The sequence below is a fragment of the Bactrocera tryoni genome, chromosome 4 (assembly GCF_016617805.1).
Source record: "Bactrocera tryoni isolate S06 chromosome 4, CSIRO_BtryS06_freeze2, whole genome shotgun sequence".
In the NCBI taxonomy this organism is placed as follows: domain Eukaryota; kingdom Metazoa; phylum Arthropoda; class Insecta; order Diptera; family Tephritidae; genus Bactrocera; species Bactrocera tryoni.
In genome coordinates this window covers 2,126,877-2,150,768 of record NC_052502.1, presented here as the reverse complement: position 1 = coordinate 2,150,768, position 23,892 = coordinate 2,126,877, and the positions used below count along the sequence as shown (strand labels likewise).

The 23,892-nt window shown below is 40.7% G+C and overlaps 1 protein-coding gene across 8 annotated transcripts in view; it reads left to right on the top strand.

Moving 5' to 3' along the window:
• Positions 1-22,748, top strand: part of LOC120774292 — a 30,794-nt gene extending 8,046 nt beyond the window's left edge. For all 8 annotated transcript variants that reach the window (XM_040103807.1, XM_040103814.1, XM_040103812.1 and 5 more), the window contains one exon: positions 17,197-22,748. In XM_040103807.1, coding sequence (XP_039959741.1) covers positions 17,407-21,717 — 4,311 coding nt within the window. In that variant the 5' untranslated portion in view covers positions 17,197-17,406 and the 3' untranslated portion in view covers positions 21,718-22,748. The remainder of the gene's footprint in view (positions 1-17,196) is intronic.
• The last annotated feature ends 1,144 nt before the right edge of the window (positions 22,749-23,892 follow it).

Genomic DNA, 23,892 nt, shown 5'->3' with positions numbered 1-23,892 from the left:
ATCTCTTAGATACCAAAAACTAATAGATAAATATAAGTTATGCAATAAAAGTACAAGCAAATTAAACCAAGAGCTAAGATAAAAGCCCAACTGCTAAAGCTGTCAGATTTACTTATATTTCTTTTATCGCAATTGGTATTATTTATTTCATTTCTTCACTTCTGCTTCCGATCACACTCACCAAAGGAACGGGAGTTTAAATTGTATACACATATGGCAGAAAGCACTTTTACAGTTGCTTAGTGTTGACTAACTCTTCTTCTGTCCCTTCTTTGGGAGTGGTTTTCATGAAGTATCAATTTCTTAGTCACATATTCTGATTTGGTAAACATTTGGATTTTCATAGCCGGATGAACTTAATATGGATTTATGCAAACACTGCAAACCTCCGATTATTCTTTCAAAATCGCTCATCGTTAGGATTGCGAAGAAGCTCCAATGTAAATGTTAATACTAAAAAAAAGAAGAAAAAGAAATAAATAAATCTACATACATATGTAATATAATTTCCAAAGGTAACAGTAAAACTTTATAAGAAATTAAGGACAATGCAGCAGTGTAGCGGATGGCCATCTGAGTGTTCGTGAAATGAGGGGCTCTTGGTAATAACAGCACGTACGACGCCGTCACGTTTGTCGCACAATTGCATTTATTCACGCGAACGACATGTAATTGCACGTAATTTCCTGCTTGTCAAGCAACTGTGAAGGCACCAGCAAACGCATGCAAAACGTACCGACGCTAGCACATACAAATGTGCGCCGAGCTTTGCTGTTGCGACAGCCATTGGACTTCAGAGCGCCAACCTGCAGCAACAGCAAAAGCAATTTGCGAAAATATCACCAGCAGAGTCACCTCGCTTATCGGCAACCGATATTCGTGTACACCGTACAAGCCTGCGTACCGAAATAAAGGGTGCTCGTGGCCACTACCTTTCTTGGAACACAAATTGCGCGTTTGCAGAAATTCAATATGTAAAACAAGCGCCTTCCATAAGATTTCAATTGGTCCTACAAGTTCGCAGTCTTCTTAAATGATCTTGCGCTGACGCCATGAGTGACCAACATCATTTCACAATAACAACAATTGCGCTACTTAGGCAGAAAGCTGTTTGCAAGTGAGGTGAGCGGAGTAATGCCAAAGAGTAAATAGAATATTTGTTTATGTTAGAAGATATTACATATGTACATACTACGTACATATGAATATGTTTACTGGTCAGAGAAATGCCGTCGCGTATTTCTTATGATTACCGAACAGAGTCAGCCGCTTGGACCACTCGCCACACACACATGCATGGATTAACGCAGAGTAAATAATTATGACAAATGAGAAATATAAGTATTCAGAAATTGGAACCATACTATTGAAGGTAGAAACTGGTTTGCAATTTAAAAAATTTTGGATTTAATGAAAAACTTTTATAACTCGCAGTTAATTTGGAGCGACACGTTTTCTTTAATAACTGCGACATTTATGCCGTTGGTCTTGGAGAAACTCCCCCTGCTTTGGCTTAAAATCCAAAAGAAATGGACGAATGTGATGTGCTTTAAATTGATACGATTGAAACACGCCTTGTAATATCTTTACAGTTATTTTACCTCTAGACTGTAATATAATCAATATATTTAACTTCTGGCGCTAGTGTATGGTCTCATTCATTCTGTAATATCTCAAAAGCTTTTCGTAAAATATGCACGCATTTTACTTTGATCCATATTTCCGCAAAACCGCTTGAGATCAATTGCAAGCATGTAGATTCTGACACTGCCGCCCTCCTTCCACATTTTTCCGCAGTTTTATTGCAAGGTCAAAATAGGGCAACCGCGCACGAAGCGGCGAAATCCGTTCAAACTCTACTCTGCAATGATTCTCCTGGCTCGCTCCGGCGTAGTTGAGGCAGCAGTGAAAATTGCTCATAAGTCACAAAGCAATTACATTGAATTACCTGAGCAAGACACATACGCCGCCGCGTGCAATTCACCTTGCTGCCGATGGGATTAGCTGTGGTGGAGCGAAATGTGTTGCCGTCGTTGCCATGTCGTTGCTACTAAGGCACCTGGGCTGCGCACTGCAGGCGGAAAGCGAGCGCAGCAATAGTATCCTTGAGCTGCTGTCCGTCCCCCGTTCAAGGCAACGATGTGATGATCGACGAAAACTTGTTTCACTGCCAGCAAATGTCTTCTCTTTCTTTTTGGACTAATCATTTGTTTCTTATGCGGCAGATTTTGTAACTGCGAATCGACGAAATTGAAACCGATTACCGCATACTTGAGCCGCTTTCAACACAATCAGAAATAATGGCTCCGGGTCACACTTTACTCACTCACACTTGATTGCAGTGTGGAGAGTGATCTTGCCAGCGCTACGTGACAGGAAGCCAAGACGATCGGCGTGTTGTGATCGACATTCTACAGTGAAAGAAAAGAGAGTGCAATAGGCGTGGAATAACATTTTATTCACAAATTCCATTTTGGTGTTTTTCTCTATGTATTGCTCAGATTGATTTTTAGGATTCAGCCGCCATAAACACCGCCATGCATTGGTAGTCACATTTGTACATATGTACATACATACATAAGTATGTATGTATTTGTACATAGGCATGTATGCATATGAGGAAGTCAGCAAATTCGTCTCGCAGCCTCAAGCTAAGCCGCTTAAATGACACTTACGCGACGCACATTTCTTTCAAGTTTCGTCCACTTTGCAGCACTTACTTGCGATTTGACTCCTCACCCCATGGCCGGCCCGCATTCGTCTGTGACTCAAATCATAATATCCGAATGAGGTGGCGGCGACGACAGTGGCAATGGCAAGGCGCAATAAGCTCAGATATCGTTGCCTCTAACTATTGCCGCTTTTGCTACGGCCGTTATGATCGTTGTGCCATCGCGTTGGTGTGTGTTTATAGGCACCAGCCCTGCGTCACTCGCGCTCTTTGCATTTTGTTTTGCCCGCTACGCCACCAATTACCATCGCTCCGGGCAAATTTACAATTGTATTACACACATAAATGCATCCACTCCGACGTCCACCATATACATATGTATACACATTTGTATTTATGTATCTACTATATGCACATACAATCGTCTCAAGTTTTCACATTTTCTCCACATATTTTGCCGACATTTGATACCATTGCTGCGCGGCACGTTTGGGCTGGCGGTACTCACATACACACTCACATGTATTAACCGCCAGTGCCTGCGTGCCACATGACCACATGGCCACGTTATGGTCATGTACCCACACGGTTCCCATGTCAAACCGACCTGAAACACACACACTCCCACCTACCGACACATACACTCATGTCACATGATATACGCGTATACCGGTGGGCACACACACACACTCGCACGTACGTTTTGCAATTTGTTGACAAAATGACAACCAATCGTGCGGTTCCCATGGATTGAATTGGTTTCACAACTCGTTTGATGGCTGTCGCTTCGTGTCGAGCGCTCGGCGAGGTACAGCGGCCCGGTTGGCCATTCGTAAATCACCGCCCGCAACCCGCAGCTATAAAAACCCAATTTTGACGTTTGCGTCCCCACTGCGCCTTTTTGACCGCTGGTGCTGCTTAAGGTGCCTTGCACACGCTCATATGTATGTATGTACTGTTTCACACATGCAAGTCATGCAGCGAATGGTTTACTGCAAATGAACTTCCTTACCCGTTTGCAGCCGAAGAAGAAACGAAATAAAATTAAATGCTGTGAAATGAATTGAAATTGTTTTGATTGACAAATTTGCCACGTTCAATAAAAGCATACTTGGCACTGGCGACTGTTGCCGCTGAAACACCAACTTCTGTGGACTGAGAGAATGCCTTCTTAAATATAATATTCGTACAAAATGGCAAACATATTAACATTATGTATTACATATAAGTATAACAAAGAGATATTAGTAGAATGGTAGAGGAAATTCACTTTCGGATAATTCTATTTAACGGCACTGTCGATGCATCGAGTGCCAGCCTTAAAACCGCTTTGATGTTGTATCAACAGAAGTATATTTTTTGCGCGTGTTTCGGTTAGAATTGTAGAATCACTTGCTGAGTTCTAGGAACCTTTAGTAATCGGAACATATGACTGGAATTTCGTTAATAATTTCTAATTGCTTAACAACAGGAAGGGTTGAACATTATGGGCGACATTAAAGTGAGCAACTAGAAATGTTTGAGGAAGAGTGCGGTGGGCTGTGACTGGTAGAGGGTAATATCGCGTAAGAATTCAAACAGGCAACGTCTTTGTCATCGACGGAGAAATTAAACAGCAACAATAGCAAAACGAACAGAATAACTAAACCTGCCGATACAACAAGCAGCCAACAACACAGCGACACGACATCATTTTATACGTCACTCAAGAAAATGTCAGCGCTGTCAAGGCAGTTCTCTTAAATGAATTGGAGCATAGTGACGAAACGAAAGGCACGCGGGAAAGGGGCGGGCGGCAGGTGGACACGAAAGGAAAAATAAACCGAACACTCTACACTGAAGCACGCTGCAGCGCAAACTGTCTAACTGACAATATGGCAAATTGATGTTGCATGCAAGCAATTTGGTTGTTTGAGGTCCAATGTGTGACACGACGGGCGACAGGCGACAGGCGACAGCCGAATGCCAACAGCCAACAGCCAACAGTCGCAACAGTCGTTGCAGTCGCTTACAGTCTACGGTCTCTTCTTATTGAACTTAAGAATTATTTCAACATTCTAGTTATTATAACTTTTTGCGAAGTTTATATTATTTGTTGCACGCTATTGAGACGTAAAGGAACACCACATACTTGGAGTTACTTGAAGGATTTTCAAAAGTTGTATACCAAGCGGCGCAAAGACAATGCTGCGCTTGACTTCATCACCACCCAAAGTTACCACTAACGTGCTTGTCAAAGTACTCAGTGGGGTTTGCACATAAATTGATTTTTCCATACATTTCTTCCTAAAAATTTAATTGGGCATTCATGTAGCTACTTGATTGTTGGTCACCGCTGAGAATGGCTGCTAACGTGCTTTAAAGGTGCTTGTCGGACTGAAAACTTTTCGAAAATTATGTAAAAAGCAGTCGCAGTAAGCGTTAAAATCTCTTTTCCTTACTCAAGAAACTCAGTAAATACTATAATACGAATGTTATTGTGGTTATAGTAAAATAGATCTATAAAAATAATGTGGCAAAAAAGTTCATGTGTTCGGACAAACTGACAGACATTTCAATTCATTTATTTTATTTGCTATATAACTAAAACCAATAGAACATTGCCCGACATTCCGCTATTCCTTTTAGCAATAGAATAAAATCTTTATAAGAAAGAAGACCAAATTCATTCCCTGAGGCGGCTTACTGCACTTCTCTTTTAAAATGTGGATAAAACAGTAAGAAAGCTTAACCTCATCCCCATAATGAGAACCTTATTTTTGGCAAGGGCTCCGTAAGGCCCAAGGCGGCTGAGTGTTTAATCAATGACTTGATAAATTAATAAAAAGCAAACGCCCGAACTCACTCGATTGTGAAATTATGATAGAAACGAGCAAACGACGAAAAGGAAAACGCTAACCAAAGTGAGGAAGTAGTAAAGAATCTCAATAACATTCGTAAAAAATGTGAAATGTGAAGAAAATTAATGATCAACAAGTGAACCGCGACTGACGCAAAGGCAACGGCGAGTGCCGTTCGCAGCACACAAAACACGAAGCTCTGAGCGCTGGTGCGACAAGACAGTTTTCCGAAGATGAACTGACGCGATTGCACACCAAGGCGTTGAGCGTGCGAAAAAATCAGCACTGACGCAAAAAACAGCAATAAAGTCAACAGCAAGTGGGGCGAAGGCGGGAGGACGAGGAGCATGGTTAGAAAGGCAAATAACATAAATACGAACACAAGCTGAAAAAACTGGAAGCGCGGATATTAAAATAATTTAAAGTGTGAAACCAAGTGCAAAATTATTTACAAACTCTAAAAGCAAGAGATGAATGGACGGATGGAATTGACAAAAAACGAAGAGCACAAAAGGCGGAAAAGTTAGCGTTCCTAAACCTTAAAAGAAATAATACAATGAAGTTAAAGCAAGGAGCTTAATTGAAATTGATCAGAAGGATTACATGAAAGCTTGAGATGTGGCGCATGCGCAGTGGACCATCGGTGCAGTGAGCTGTTCAATGAACACAGGAGTGTCTCCAGAGCGATTCATTTGTGTTCAAATGTCGCGTTTGCTGAAAGCGAATGCTCGAGATATTCCACAGGTGCAGATAAGTTTAGGTGCAATCACGCGCACAGTGTCAAGGGATCGCCTCGCATTTAGTGTGATACAAGAAGCCGCTACTCAAATTCTTGGCTACGGATTTCCTTTGGCCAATGAAACAAAGCTGGTGTCTTTCTTGCCTGCTTTTTGATTTCAACGTTAGAAGGCGGAAGACGACGGGGAATTATAGGCACACTTTGAAAAAATAATAAATGTTTATGTGTATGACATTTGGAAATTAGCATATTGCCAATTTTCGCAGCCCTTGTTGTTGAATTTCCATGTCGATATTGCAGTTGAGACCGTTCATTAAGCCCACACATATGTATGTATGAAAAAGGGAACGAAATTCATTAATATAAATATTTGCTCTCCCAATAAACGTTTGGCAGAAAAATAAGCCAAGAGTCAACATCGAATTAACGTAATATTCCGTTGGCAAGTGTCCAACAAACACTTCCTCCCCCCTTCATCCATCTACGACCACATACATACATACAAACATGCATTATTGAAGAGCAGTAGTAAGTGCATAAACCGCGCCGCTAATGAGACCCCCAAATATTTGCTCAGATCGATTTGTGATCGCCAGCTTGGCTCGGCGATTGAACGACGATTTCTTTGAGCAGTGTCGCGTTCGCTGTGTTTGTATTTGCGCGTTAACTGAAATGACAAAAATGCTTTCAACCTCGCAAAGGGTCGCTAACAAGCTGCTTAACAGCGTTAACTAATATTTTATTATCTCCCCATTCTTATCCGAGTATAATGGATGCAAAGTGAATGCGATCACGGGCTGTTTATAATATCAAACTTCGTCACTCTGCCCATAACTAATATCACATAATTCGATATACAAATGTAAACACTATATACACATACATATGTGTGTATGTATGTTTTGCGTAAGGCACACGGTGCTTTATTTAACTTTTTGACACATTTTCAAAGCTTCAGAGTGCTGACGGTCTACTAAGTACACTACTGAATATTTATTGATTTTTAAGAAAATGATGAAAAGATAGTCTCGCTGCTCAGCAACTTAGAGAAGCACGGCAACACCTTTTTACGTAAACATTCGCCCTCCGAAAGCACCGAAAGAGCTGGAATTGGTTTAAGATTTGAAAAATGTGTCTTTATTTCTAAAGACCTTCTCCTCTCATCCAAAGCCTTTTTGCTGTTGACTGCGAAATTATGATTTGGACGCTTCGATATCCAAGTTCAGTTTTTTATTCCACAAACACATAATAACTTCATTGAACTTATTAGGTGTCTTGACATTGAACTTGTTTCATGCGAAGTGTGGTGCTTATTAAACAGAACAGTTATCAAGTGTTTAAGTGAAGAAGTAAAGGAAAAAATTGCGTGCCTATTTGAAGAAGACGAGATAAGTTCCGCCTACGACCTTTACGCCAGTTTCATGTTTTTTCGTTTCATTTAAAATCGGAATCAAAGAGCGATTTCTAAGCGTGATGAATCGAAATGAAAACAAAACGCGGAAGTATCACAATATACATAAGTACAAATAAATATGAGCATTCGTATACATACAAACAAGTAAGGAAAGACAAAACTCGGGCGCGATAGAATGATACAAAAGTTATCAATATTGGGTAGTCGAGAAATTGTTTCGAAAATAATGAAGAAATTCGCTGCATTTTAAATTGTTTGTATAAAAAACGGAACAATGCCACGCAAGCCACCAATGAAATTTGTGAAGTATACGGAGACGATGCTGTATTAGTTCGTGTAGTACAACAATGGTTGGTTAGCTTCCGTTCTGGGAATTTCGAAATTTCGATTTACACTGATGTAATAATGTCTCTAGCAGGAAAATGGCGAAAAGTGGTCGACCAAAATTGTACATATTTGTCTTTTTATTTATTAGTATAAATATTAAAAAAAATCAGTTGAAGTTGATTAGAAATACGAAAAGACTTTTTCGACTACCCAATATATGTATGTATGTATATATGTAAATTCGGCAAACATTTTTGAGACCAACATGTGTAAGCTGCTGAGTGGAGTTGTAAACCAGATGAGGCCCACTTTAGGGACCGCTTAATAGTACAAAGGCAACCAAAGGACCGATTTCAGTCTTTTATGGAAGGAAGCTGTCAGATGTCAGAATTATTTTTATTATTGTATAAGTAATATTTGGCTGCGGTAGGTAAAGTTGAAGAATAGTGTACATTTATACATACAAGGAGCGTTCAAGGACTTTTTGAATTTAGCGCCCTCTGGTGGCGCCATCTATATGTCGACTGATGCGTTAGAATCTGCTATCTTTATCGATTGTCCAGTCACATTTCTTTTCGGTGCGGGAAATCATGGAATTAACTTATCTTTCCCCTTTATCTGTTTGGATTATCCTAAAAGGTGAATAAATTTGTCGTACTCTTATGCAACATGTTCCGCGAGTACTAAAACATGCAATTATTGAAAACACAATAACGAAAAAAATAATGAAAGCCGCAAAATCTATTGTTAATATCATTAACGTTGGCCCATTGTTCCAGCATACACACGCACACACACACAGAGATATTGCGAGAGTGCAGATGAAGCCAATCAAAACACATACAACAGTGAGACAGCGGGATAAGCACAGTCCAAAAGAACAACGAAGCAGAAACTACCAAAAATAAATATTTTATGAAACCACAATTGATTTGCGCTCACACACATGGCGTGCACTTTCATACAGTTACAAATACAAGCGCTTGCGATCACATACACAGACCCACAGTTAATATGGAACCACTTTTGAAATTTCGTCTAAAGATTGACAAATGACTAATCAGCGCTTGTGGTCGTTATTGGCGAGACCTTGGCTGTGTCAGCGTGTGTCGGCCACACACATGTGCACACATCTACATTTACATGCATTTACATACACATACACATGCGACATACTACGTAACCTGCAATTAAATATCACACAACTAAGCATTCCAGCTCGAAATCGTACTAGTCGCAAAAATACTGAACTTCAGCCGAAATTTTCAGACTATATTTAACTCTGAAATTTTTATACACAGGGGTTCATCAACAAATTTGTTTCGATTTTGGATTTGGCCCGCAATTGAACAAGTTCTTTTCAAGTCTATTTTGAACCAGTAGGAATTGACGTCTCGTGGGACATCAACACTTAGAAGATTGCGGGCGGCATAGTCAGGCCAGCGCTCCGTACTAGTTGTAGAGTAGTTTATAAATGGTTTGCTTCACCGCCTTCTCGCATTCGAGCATTCATATTGAGTTATTGAATTCAGGAGAGTTTGCTATGTGGTGGTTGTAGCAGTAAACACACTACAAGTTCGATCACCTTCAGCAGCCTAATCGGACGCAATTAAGTCGGTATTAGATGAGGATTCTTAACAGAGCCATAAGTGTGGCTGTCATTTCCCTGCCACTATAATTGCACAATAATAATAAATATGTGAGTAAACACATAAACACACATGCGACTGGGCAGTCAGGTCGGTTGTCACTCACACGCGAGCGATGCCGCTACAGAACTGCTGCCGCCAACTAAAAAACCGCTGCCAACAAGCGAGACCGAGCCAAAGCACATAGTCCATGCATATACACACATCAAATTATTCACAAATGTGCATACAATTTGTACATACATGTATTTATGTACACGTGTTAGTAATCCAAATGACAATAAATATCTATGCCTTGTGCTGTAAATACGGTAAAGCACTGCTTCTTTACCAAAACACTGCCTCTCTGCTTGTCTTCCATAGCCAGGAGCGTGAACGCAAACTATCACCTTTTCTTAGATGTCGTTAAATATTAATGACACTTTTTTGGGTCGGTTTTAATTACGATTTAATGATTCGTTTTGTTTCATTCATCGTTTGCCCACCAATTGCTCATTTGGTTGTGTATTCACTTCGAAAAAGTGTCGAACTATTAATAGTCATTGATTCATTAGACGATCTTAGACCATTCGAAGCTGACAGAATACAGTTGACATTCATAACGGATGCAGTTGATGATCATTATTGGATTGTAATAACCGTGTATAACCGATTTGATTTCGCTTTGTGTTTGCGCCTTATGAGAATTTCATGCTTTTTTACCTGGCGGACAAAAACGGCTAGAGAACATAAAATTAAATAGTTTTTATTGTTTAAAAATTATGCACACACTAAAAATAAATATTTTGTAATTACAAGCAAAATAATGTTAATCCTTAGTCAATAGAAACTATACTTTTTCTCGGCCAACCGAACTTTCTTGAAGCTTCCAGAAATTCAAAGCATTCAAAGTAAACTCTGACTAAACTAAATATTCAAATGCGACTTCGAGTTAATCCCACATACTTTTATATATTACATTATATACTTAAATATTGACATTTATACATACATATGTACACATAGTGAGCGATGCCTAAGGTAAACGGATTATACAAATTATTTTCATCGCATCATCGAAGGCATGCAAGAGCAGACCAACATCCGTCAAGCAGTATACAACCTTGAGGTAAACTCACATGACGCCCTGATGTCCCCCATGGCCATGCCGCACTGACTCTAATCGTCTAATCGTCCGGCATCGAGTCAAATTCGTATTTACCTTTTTCAAATCATTAATTATGATTTTCATTCATCAATTTGCTTAAAGTCAATCTTTAACTGTTCTTCATATTTCTTTTCTCTAATATCTTTTGCCTGTCCGGCGGTGATTTCATTTGCCGAAAACCATTCACTGAAATGGTGACTAACAACAGCTCATCTATTTATCCATGCACATGAATATAGATACCCCGTAGTACCTTTGACATATTAATCCCGGGTTGTTGACTAACGGTTTTCGTAACAAGCGCCAACGAAGATGATTTTATACTATGTGCAGAAACAAAAAAATTCTATTTCGAAAATGTGAAAGAATTGTGAAATAATAATCTGGTGAAATAAGCTAATTCTGGTTCAAATGTGCCCCAATTCGGAAATAAATGGTGTAACTAGAGGGAGCAGGGGCATACGCAAAGCAAAACTCAAAAATGTCTGCGCACATTTAAACACAGGTTTAAATACTCAAGAGCCCTGAAGATATTGTGACTGGTACAAAAGCGGAAACGATTTGCTTAATTTAACATTGATTCATTATACATACATACATATATAAATATGCATGTATGTATGTGTGTAGCTCTGGGCTACAGCGGTGGAATGCTTAATTTTAGAGATCTTAGCAAAGTTGTTATTTCATTTAAATTTACATAAATACGCATGTTCATATGTACATACATATGCGTGAATGGAACGCCAAACTTTTTAAGTTGTTCCAATAGTTGAGTACACAGACTTGAAGAAAACGCTAAATTTAGTGATTTTTTCCGTCAAAATGATGGATAAGTTCACTTTCATTTGACATAACCTCAACCGTTAAGTGAAGAGAGCGTTTACAAATATTTGCACATTATTTTTAATCGGTATTAAGATGGGAATCGATTCTGGATCCAACTATGGTTGCGCTTCTGATAAGTAGCTGACACCGCAGCGCTATCGCCGTCTCGAATCGCTCAAAGTTAATTCTCCAAAAAGCATTAAACTTATGGCGCGCAACGTGGATGATAAAATTAGATACTTAAACGACAAAGAAAACAAGTTTTGCTTTAAATCGAAACGCCAGATTAGCATAGGTCTAAAACAACGGCGCGGTCTCCTCCCGTGTGCCGCACAGACCATATGTGTGCATACACGTACTTACACATGTAACTAAGATAAATTAATGAGCAGCCAAGGCATTTAATCAAACAAATTGGATCATAGCGATCCAGCTCGCCGAAAGAGTAAGGCAATAAGGCCAATAACTTTGTTGTAGCAGCTGTGACCTTTACGCGCCAGCCGCCGCCGCACAGATAATCAGCCGTAGAGGCCGACAAACGCCGCACAGTGACAGAAGCACACACTTCATACACACATCCATATGTATGCATGTACAAGTTACACCTTTCATGAAGCCGCAGCAGCGCCTACAACGATTTGCATATGAAGTACCGCTACTGAGAGCCTTGTGGCGGCACAGCAATAAAGGAGTATCAAGCGAATAGCTAAGTTGACACCTTTTATAATTTTTTAATTACTTTACGCTTTTTGATTTGTTTTTATGTCTTTCTTTTCTTTCGAATTTCGGTCCATAACAAAAGTAAGCAATCAAATAAGACCTTTTCGATGAATTTAATAGCTGGCTCGATGTGACTAAGCCTAAGCCGCTGTGATAAATTTCGACCACCAAAGAGCATAACTTGTTACTGCCTCACGTTAATCATATTCGGACAAGGTAGCCGCACAAAAAACCATTAAATGCAAATTAATTTGGAAACTTTGTGTCACAATTTGTTGTCAACTTACTCCAGATGTGCTGCCAACTCGCATATTAACGTCTGTTTGGATAGTATTTATTACATATTCGACTTTTTTGTGTTTCCGCGAACTCATTTTTAGACGCATGTTCCCAATAGGGTGGCGTTCTGTGGCTTTACTTGGAAATTGGGAGTCAAAATATAGAGTCATTTCCTATGGAATTATATGTATATAGTAAATACATCGACGACTTCGAACCTCGTGGAGACTCTGTTAGTTAGAAAAAATAGTGGGAATTCTGAAAAAGAGGAATAAACTTATTACATCACATTTTGCTCATTGGCTCTTACAATTTTTTAATAAGCCAAGCAAGTTCATTCCTTCGAACTTATTTTCTCAATAGCGACTATTCACTCAGCTGATAAAAACACACGCTCATAATTGTTTTATTGTTACTGTTCGAATGAAAAAAAAAGTGAAAATGCTGTTGTTATGGAATTCAACTGGACCTTGTGGCTAAAATCGCAAGAAAACATTATTGTATAAATGGCGGCTTGAAAGTGTCATGACTTGACAACTACGTCGCCTCGCTTCAGGCATACACCGTGAGATAAGCGAAACGTGTACCTGTGTACGAACATGCTCACATGAATTCGAAATCGACGAATACGTTTAAGCAGCTATCAAACGAGACAAAAGCTTCAACGGAGAATAACAACTGGAGCTCCGAGGAGCTTCGGAATGATCGAACGAGTGCGGAAAGAGCGACAATTTAAGTGGTTTGTCGGTGATGATGACGAAGAGGGTGCAACTGTCACTTCACGAAATGACAATCAACAACAATAGCAATATGGCGACATGGCAGCTTTCGTCCATAGCATTTCTTTACAATCGTTCCGTTACCTCTCTTATGTATGTACATACATGTGTATATTTGTACATGAATTGATTTGCAGAGACAAGTACACACATCACGTGACGATGCGCGTTGCACCATAAATAACTAAGAGAATTTGGAGTTGAGTTCTGACTTGAATAAAAACAAGTTGATAACCTAAATTATATTAAAATATTAAAATACAAAATTCATACGAGACAACCCTTATCCAACCGAGTTGCAATCGGTACATACATACATATGTACATATGTAGTACATATGTGTAGATGTCCATCCTTCCGGTTGAAATTCATAAAACATGTTATCTAAGTTCGTAGTCTGTCCCAACTGGTTTATAATAACGTTGTACGGACACCTCGCAATATATACTATTTTCTAAATATTCTCATTAAAAATAATTGCTAAATTACCGTACCCTCAATCACATCGTCAGCCTTCTGGCGACATTCTCTAATAGTAACTCAAATATCATGCAACTGTACATGCAGTTTTATTACATACATATGAATATCTGACACAGACATGCATACTCACATCGATATATTGGGTCGTTCACTAAGTAATTTTCTTTTTTTGGCAAGCTACAATTGGCAAGCAAATTACAGTCCTTAATGCGGCGAAGAAAATTTTGTTCTGTAAGAACTTGAGAACCCCATGTGTCAAGCTTTAAAATTAATCCTAGACCTAGATCATGTGCTTGTGCAGGGTCGCGTTAGACAAATTAAATCTTTCAGCAATTCCTCAAGTTGTTATTCGACGATTTTTACAGACCAAAGACTTTATTTTATCCACATCCACAAATTTTGCAGACTAATTTTTGCATTGACGCGCGGTCAACACATCTTCTCCGTACACTTCACATAATTTTCGCCTTGCTTGAACTGCATTTTTTCTTTTTGATAAGTTTGACTGTAGAATATGCCGAAAATTTTATTTTCGAGCATCTAACAAAAACTATTCCAAAAAATTCTTAAACAAGCCTCGCTAGTTCAGCTGTAAGTGTGCAGTTGTCTGCGAAAAAAAAAATCAATAATATCAACTGTTGTCATCAAATGACACTTACTTAGCGAACGACCCAATACATGTGCATGTGTATGTGTCGCAGCACAATTATGGCAATTTAGCATAGTGACTGCAACCGCGGCCATCGCGAATTGCTCGTAATGTCATTTCAAATGCCGCACACATAATTTGCAAACATATTTACACATAAATGCATACAAGTGTTCATACGAGTGGCCATTGATATTGCCATATCGCAGCAATACTATTTTAAAGTGGGGAATTGAATTGCTTTTCCTTTGAGGCGTTCAAAAACTTGAGTAAATTCAAATATCATACAAAAACTTCTTTTGCGCAAGGGCCAGGAATTGCACAAAGACAAGTAAGGAAGGATTAATTTCGGGTGCAATCGAACATTTTATACTCTTGCTACTTAGAGGCATCAAAGCCAGGGAAATACCTTAAGGTGTAAAATCCAAGCAATTTTATATACGAAAATCATTATATGTATTATATGGGAGTTGGGGTACTATCGACCCGATTTTATCTGGCTTTCATTAAGGTATGGGTCCTCACATACAATTACCAATCACATGGACTAAAGTCCATGATATTAGTTATATGGGGACTAGGTCCAGTTTTCGGCCGATTTTTTACGCACAAAGACACACTGTTACGAGTAAAACACGCTCTGTAATTTTTATTCAGGTATCATAAAATATTCAAATATCAAATATTGGCCGGTATATGCAGTATAAAGTCACCCGGAAGTTCGAAAATCTTTACATTAGGTACATACACATATGGGTCTCAGGGATGTACTGACCTGTTTCAACCTATTTTACACACGCACATGGATATACTACTATTAGGAAAGGATTCTATACAAATTTCAATTACCAGTATATATCACTCCATTGATTGATATTTTCGGTCAAAAGTCACTATGGATGCTGGGGTCCACATTTCCGGTATTTGGGGGCTGGAACAATTTTGGTTGAATTTGGGAAATTTTTGGTCGTAAGTTGATATGTTTTAAAAATGTATTTATTTTCATTATAATAATTTTTATCCCGTTATATTATTTACTTTTCGATTTGTACACTGGAAAGTGAAAGAATCAAATGGATTTTAAGACTGTGTAATATGCGAAGTAGGCGTAGTTGTAGTCCAATTTCGCCTACTTTGAATATGAGATTAAGGTCACGTACTAAATATAGTCGAAATCGGTCGGTCGGGTTTCGAGTTATGTGATTTCACCAAAAAGTGGGCGGTGCAACGCCCATCGTCCAATTTATACTAGTAGAGAGCTTTTTCATATACATACAAACGTACATGCCATTCATTGCAGCAGTGTATATTGTCGTTTCCATTTCTCAATTCCCCATTGTTATTCACTTCAGATTCGAATGAAACTCCAACTTTTAAGGGCTGACCAAAAAAATACAATTGGAGTTTTGTTGTTTCCTGACTTTTGCCACTAACTCCATCGATGCGATATCCACTCCCTTATCAAACCACTGCCGTCGTCCGCATCTGCGGTTTCAGACGCAGTGGAATTACTAACTGTGTGTATAAGCTGTAGTCAGAAAATCGTTTAACAGACCTCACAGTATTGTCAATAGAAGTATTTCAATGAATTTCATTGAAAAAGTCATAAGCCAAGACCTCCCAAAGCGGCCAATACTCGTATTCCACAATGCTGTACTTGAAGAAGCACTTGACCAAATAATAACAATAATGATGTGACAATTTTGTATGGTCACTTCAGCTCTCAGTGATATGCGACACTTAAGACAATAACAATAACAAAAACTACAATAGCCAAACTACAGCCTACGAAGTCGACCAACTGCCGCAGGAACAGTCACGTCGAAGACCTGGTCATAACCGAAGTGCGACTGATGGGGCACTTGAGGACGTACGGCAACAAAACCAAAACATGTCTGAAAGTACTCCAAAACGAACCGATCACACAATCCGCATACACACCACACATTCATACATACATATACGAAACTAAAGCAAGTCGTGTGAGTACACGGTCAAGCTTAGGCATGCGTTTGGGTTCTAAACGCTTCTACCTCAATGCTGAAACCCTCATAGAGCCAGTAAAGTCGATGCAGTCGCGTTGATATAGTGTAGTGTCCTCGCATAAACATCAAGTAGCCCGTGCTGTGTGCTTAATACTCACACATGCAAACATGTATGCACAAATATGTGCGGCAGCGCTTTCGTTTATTGAGCGCTCGAGCGGGAACGAAACATTTTCACAATTCCACTGTCATTGCGCGTTAACTGCAACACATACGAGTGCTGTGACGCGCCGAGTCGAGCGGCTCTTAAGCGGAGCACAATGGTGCTAAACGTAAATGTCGCGCTGCCATTGAGCAAATAAAGCTGAACGCGCACAAGCAGACAGTGTGTATGTGCATGATAAGGTGTAGGTGAGGGTTTGCGGGAGCCTTGCCGCATTCACATCGCGATTCTGAGGCGTTTGAGGTTATTTTATGGACGTGTTTACTTAATGACAAGGGTCCGCAGCTAGAGCACTTGACAGTCCTGCTGCGAGTTAAGGCGATGTGCGACTATTTGTTTGAGAGCTAGTGGGTTTTAGTTGAGAAACGTTGTTGAGAATGCTTGCTGCATTTGATTTCTTTGTTAATATGAGTGTAATTTGAATTTTTACATTTGTTTTTCTGTTTTTTTCATTTCTTTCAGATTTTATCAGCAGTGCAATTGAACCTTGAATTTCCTTAGCTGCGAGAGGCGAACGATTCGCCATGCCGAATCCGTGCGCTTTGGTGTATTCGACTTGCATATTCAGCGACTGCTTCTGTAAAAGCAACGACCTAGGTTACATCGGCGGGCGAGATCTTCTAGTCTTTACTACAACTGCTAATACGCTAATCTGCGCAAAACGGCGACTTAATGAATATTAATCAGGAAAATTGCAACAACGGATTCCAGCAGCGACCTCCAGAACACCAGTATCCGCCAGCACAACACTACTCGCTTTCACTACAGCCGACGCTACATCAGTCGGTATCTGCTGCTGCCGCTGCCGCCATCGATACCGGACCGCACTCGCTCTCAACCAACTCACAGCTGCAAGACCTCGAGCTTGAATATTTGAAGAAGGCGCACGCTCACGCTCAAGCGCATGCTCAAGCACAGGCCGCCGCTCTTGTTTACAACTACGAGAGACAGCAGCAACATCAACTGCAACAACAACAGCAACAGCAAGCGCTAGGGCGACGTTCAAGTGCCGATCACGAGTTTCCCATTAAACGGAACACCCATCATAAGCATAGTTTAGCAATAACGACGTCAGCTTCTATGGTTATGTCACCGAGTCGACGTCCGTCGCCGCCGCGTGCAGTTGCGCATCCACTGAATATGCATATGAGTTCTTTGGCGCATGCGCAGATGCAGCTTCAGTCCCAGTTGCATCAAAAGTTTTCGGCAGCAGTTGCCGGTGGCAACAACCTGACGCCGACAAATCATTTGACCACTTACTTTCGAAACCAGACTTCCCCAGCTTGTGGCATACCGCCCTTGCCTCCACTCCCACCAACTTCCAGCGGTAGCACAGCAAACACGCAGCAGCAGCACTCACCAGCGAATTCGGTCAACGCGAGTGGGAGTAGCCCTGGTGGCAACCTTCAGCAATCAGCTAATTCGAAGTCTTCGCACAATCAGCACAACCCGCTAAGTCACTTGCAGAGCATGCAACCATTCGACTTTCGCAAGATCAGCTCGGCAGCTTTTGGAGCTATGCCATCGCTGCCACCAGCACGCATGAGCCCCAACGAAATTGCACATCATCAACATTTACAGCAGCAAGCAGCTCAGCAAGCCGCAATGCTAGCGCAAGCACGTCGTCGCATAAATGAAGCTTCCACTCCATCAGAGAAGAATGCCGCAGTCGCTGCAGCTGCCGCTGCTGCAGCCCAAAGTAATCAGTTCTTCAATGCGATGGCTATATCGGGACATCCGTTGCCTTTTCCTTTACCTCCACCGCCCCCACTGCCTACGCACGGGCCGCCGGGCACATCTCCATCGAGTGTGCCGTCAGCATCTAGCTTACCACCGGGTTTAACTAGTAACCAAGTGGCAGCTATAGCGGCAGCGGCTGCAGCTTCTGGCAACCCAATGCCTCACAGTCTTCTGGCATCACATTTTCCCACTATTAATCCTGTCCTCAACATGGGAAAGCCACCATCCGTACGATCTAAATCTCCAGAAACTGAAGAATCGAAGCATACATTACACCGGTCAGACAGCGGAAATATGGGCCATCTACGCGAAGGTGGCAGTGTGGCACATGCACAACACCCAAACTCTAATCGTCATCATCATCATCCCGTGACGCCACCCATTTCCATAGGCTCCGCGGCCATCTCTAGTTCATACCAAAGTCAACATCATGAAGCCCGTCAATCGCGTTCAAGCCAAATGGAACACTCATCCTCTCACTCCTCACAGCGACTTACACGATTTTCTGCCAGTTCTAGCATACGACCCGGACGAAAATCTCATTCACCGGGCAAACGTCAATGGGGCACATTGCCTGCTAATTTGGGAACACAATTTATCAACCCAGTTACCGGCAAGAAACGTGTACAATGCAATGTCTGTTTAAAGACTTTCTGCGACAAGGGCGCGCTGAAAATACACTTTTCAGCAGTACACTTGCGAGAAATGCACAAATGTACGGTTGATGGGTGTAGTATGATGTTTAGTTCTCGTCGGTCTAGAAATCGTCATAGCGCTAATCCGAATCCGAAACTGCATTCTCCTCACCTTAGACGCAAAATATCACCCCATGATGGACGTACGGCCCAACCGCACCCATTACTATTACAACCACCCAATGGACTTATGGCTGGTCTCAACCCATTCGGCACTTTTCCGTTACTGACGCCACCGCCCGATATGAGACACCATCATATGGCCAGCATGCATGATATGAAGCATGGTTCAGCTGAATTAATGCATCGTTCTTATATGGACAATGCAATGTTGGGACAGTACAATACACGATCTCGCCACCGCCAAGATAGCGAAAGTCATTTAGACGATGACGAGGACGACAGCATTTTGGATGGGGGCATTCACATAGGAGATGATGATGACGATGATGATGATGACGACGACGGCGAGGGTATAGTAGTGGTGGGAGATGAAGCCGACAGTATTTTAGAGAAAACGAACTCAGAGGACTACAACACTGATGGCGATGGCGATGGCGATGGCGACGAAGCTACCGACATAGGTGAAAATAGTCACGATATGGATCTCACCACTTCTACACCTACAACGACTGACTATAAGCAAAAAACCAAAGATGCATCTTCCAATAAGGAACAAGGCGGTGACTGTGGCATGGTCGTTGAGTCAGGTGCAACAGATCAACACAGTAGCGAGAGTAACGATGACTCTTTGAGTGTTGCGGATTCCTTCAGTATGCGCGGTGATTACGAAAGTTATACATTTCCGGGCATAGGCAGTGGAGGTGGTAACAGTACCGCAAACACACCAAGCTCAACGTCAAACAAAAGAAAACGTAAAAGTCAGAACCCAGTTCGATGTACAGTGCAATCTGATGAAAATTCCTGTGATAACTCTACTGAATTCGATGTAGCCGCCGATTTATCACTGAAAAAAGCTTCACCAAAAACACCTTTTGCGAATAAGGAAGCCAAGGCTGATGGTTCAAAAGAAAATTCATCTTTAGATTTATCAAAACGAACTCGAAAATCTCAAAGCCCTGAACCACCCGTAGCTAACTCAAATCCCAGTGAGAGTACGAAAGTACTTCCATCACCACCGCTAACACCATCAACATCGATTAGTGAACCTACATCATCGGCACGCCCACATCTATTGCCCAGCACGCAGCTGAAATCGGAGCCAATCGACGAAGATTATGAACAACAACTAGATATTCAGAATGGCTCCAACACAACAACAGCTCAAGAACAAGTTCATTCATTAGACTTATCAGCCAGCAATAAGCGAAGCTCGGAGCATATGGTGGATCCATCAGATTCGACAACCAAAAGTTCAGATGATAATGAGAAACTAATTACCTCGATTAAGCAGGAACAAATAGAAGAAGAGCATACATTAGCAGCCACAAATGCAAATTCGAATCGAAATGAACATTGTTCAGTGAGGATAAAAAGTGAGCTGGTAGAAGAAGAGAGCAAATTGGACATATCAACCACGGACGCAGCATGTCAAATCAAAAACAATAACAATAATGTCTTACAATCAAATGCGGACACCAAGTGTAGGGAGAAATACGACATCTCAACTGCGCCAAACGATTCTCTGCACCAGCAAACCAACCAAGAAACCAATGGAGAAATGTTACCAGAAGAGACCGAAGTACCGATCGACAAAGATAACCCACTCAAGTGCACGGCGTGCGGTGAAGTATTCCAGAATCACTTCCATTTAAAAACACACTACCAAAATGTGCATCTGAAGTTGCACCATAAATGCAACATTGACGGCTGCAACGCTGCCTTTCCTTCGAAACGGAGCCGAGACCGCCACAGTTCCAATTTGAATTTACACCGAAAATTGCTGTCAACGGGCGACAACCACCACCACGACTCTTTGCCCGAACATATGACAACGAATAGTAATAAGAGCTTCGACAACGCTAACAACCCGAACTGCAGCGTAGCCAATTCAATTCAAGCTGAATTTTTGGCTCGACTTTATGCTGGTTCACACGGTTTACCTCCATTGAACTTTGATGCTCTGAAACAACATTTACCGGCACCGGTTACACATGCACAAAACTTTCCAGAGGCAACTTTTATGACAGATCCGCGACTTTTACTCAGTCATCCAAGTAATCCATTGCTCTTCCCTGGCCTAACCGGGCTTCCAGGATTCCCCCACTTAGCACCTCACTTATTAGCTGCGCCATTCAATGGCCTTAATCCATTTTGTCGTCGGCCTTCATCCGAGTCGCACTCGCCACACTCCACGCCACCACCTTCAAGTACGGTGCGTTCACCACACTGCTCCCCGCATAGCAGCGGACAACAACCATCTAAAACCTTGTCCGAACGATCCTACCAAAATTCACCGACGGATTGCGACGCCAGCACAGGATCACCGAGCGTCCCCGAAAAAAGCCTTGCGAAAGCGTCGACGGCAAGTGCTTCGCATCTGCTTCCACCCCCACCACAAGGTCAGACGCCCGATCGAATATCATGACCATATGCCACACGCTTTGCAGAAATGATTTCTTACCGACAGTGATCACTCGACTGACGACGTACATCGGCCAGGCACACAGTCCGCTGAGCTGCAGTGCAGTATACCAACGCCAGCTAAGTGGACAGACATCAACAATAAACTAGCTTACAGCGAGGATAAATAGCTCAATAATTTATTTTACAAGCGTAAGAACACACACACACAATCACATAAATGCACACGAGTAAATTTTAATTTAGCCAATAGTGAGTATTGATGGTAGATTCTAGGGTCCGGGGAAGATGCACTCGCGCGTATTTCGCCACAAGAGATGGTGAATTATAGAATCACGTATTAATCTAGCAATAAGAATTGATCAAAACAAGTACACAACCACATCCACACAAATATATACATATGTATATATACTGGTCCTAGAGTGGGGTTGATTCAGTCTAATGAATAAAAAGAATCCTTCAGACACAGATATGTACGTACACGCATACATGTATCGGTGCCAAAGATTTCCTAACTTACCACAAATTGCAACAAAAAATTTATTTCCACTTATTCGAAAAAGCTTCAGAAATTCTACTCAATTTCATAACTGCAAAAACTAGAAGAATTTTGATACCAGAAACCGTTGGCAACTGGGAAAAGTAGGCCTTCGAGGAAATTGTAGGAAATGAAACTGTTTCATTACTCACCTACACACTGGCACAGATACATGTATGTGCACGCATACAATTTTAAAAAATTGTTTCAGAAAATCTGAAATTGTGTTTGGCGGACCATTAATGACTACCAGTAATTGTTTGTGCTTGTACAATCGACTTGTAAACAGCTTTGTTAATTAATATATCTACAAATAACTAACATATATATAATTATATAATAAAACACATACATACGTACATAAAATCGTTCGTATTTATTATTTGATTCGAAACAAAATGGTTTTTATATACGATTTTGTTGTCACACGATAACGCTAAGCTCTAGTTAAAAATTATGTTGTATAATCTATAGTTTAAGTGTAATATATTGATAATTAGAAAATATTGAATTTTATGCAATAAAATCTTTAACGAAACAATTGAAATTCTGGACTTGCTTCTCTTTCACTTTAGAGGAAAAACTAATTTAAGAAAAATTAGGTAAAGTTACATAGCAGGTGAGGTCTCGTTATTTCCAAAAAGCCATTATTGTAATTATTGTTCACGGGACTGGCATCGGTTAAGATTAGGAAATCGAAAATCTTTTTTTTTTTTTGTTTTCGACATAACTGGAGTTCATACCAACAATTTTGCAGAGTAAAACCTTCATAGGTGAATAAGCAGGAGACCTCATAATTCGATGAGCACAATGCACCGAAATTAGCAGTTTCGTTAACTAAGGACCTTTAATCACCCCCGCTTTGTCGATTGCACTAAATCTTCAGCTTCTATGTTTTCCGTTTAAAACATCGTTTTCAAGTAAAGTTTAATTGGGTATTCATGGTTCATTGACACACCTGTAACATAACCTCCAGATCCAGAAGCAAAACTTTCAAATGTTTTGAATTGGAAAGTTGAAACTGAAAATCATCAATTATTAGCAGTTGGATGCAAAACTGAGGTGTGGATATGGTACTCGTTTCATTGATTGTCACTAAGGTTTATACAATTATTCAAAATTTCGTTTTCAGTTCGTTCCAAAGTACGTTAAAGCGGTCGCGGTTAAATGTTCAGATGGCGGCACTCCTGAAGAGTGGGGTATATCCAATATCCGATCACAATCTTCCGAGTGGAATCAGAGGAATGCAGAATTTAAGAGCTTTGGGTGGAATATGCGAAAAGGAACTTCGAATAAGGTACTTGCTCTACGGAAATAATTGGCCAGAACAAAGCCACATAACCAACCTAATATATCAGCAGTTTGGCTTTCTTTTTAAAAGGTTTGAAACAACTTTACTAAGCTAAGACCGCTATTAAAAGGAGTGGATTGAAGGATCAAGTTAATTAGTTTATTTATATAAACCATTGTAAACAGACTGAACTAAACAGCGTGAACATGCAATAATCATGCGACCTTCGAAACCTCCATAGCCCTTAATAATTGGGGCTCTCGTAACATTACATCGCAGGGATATTCAGTTTTCATTGAATCAGTTTGTAGGCGTTATGTTCCGAAACAGCATCATATGATCACAGG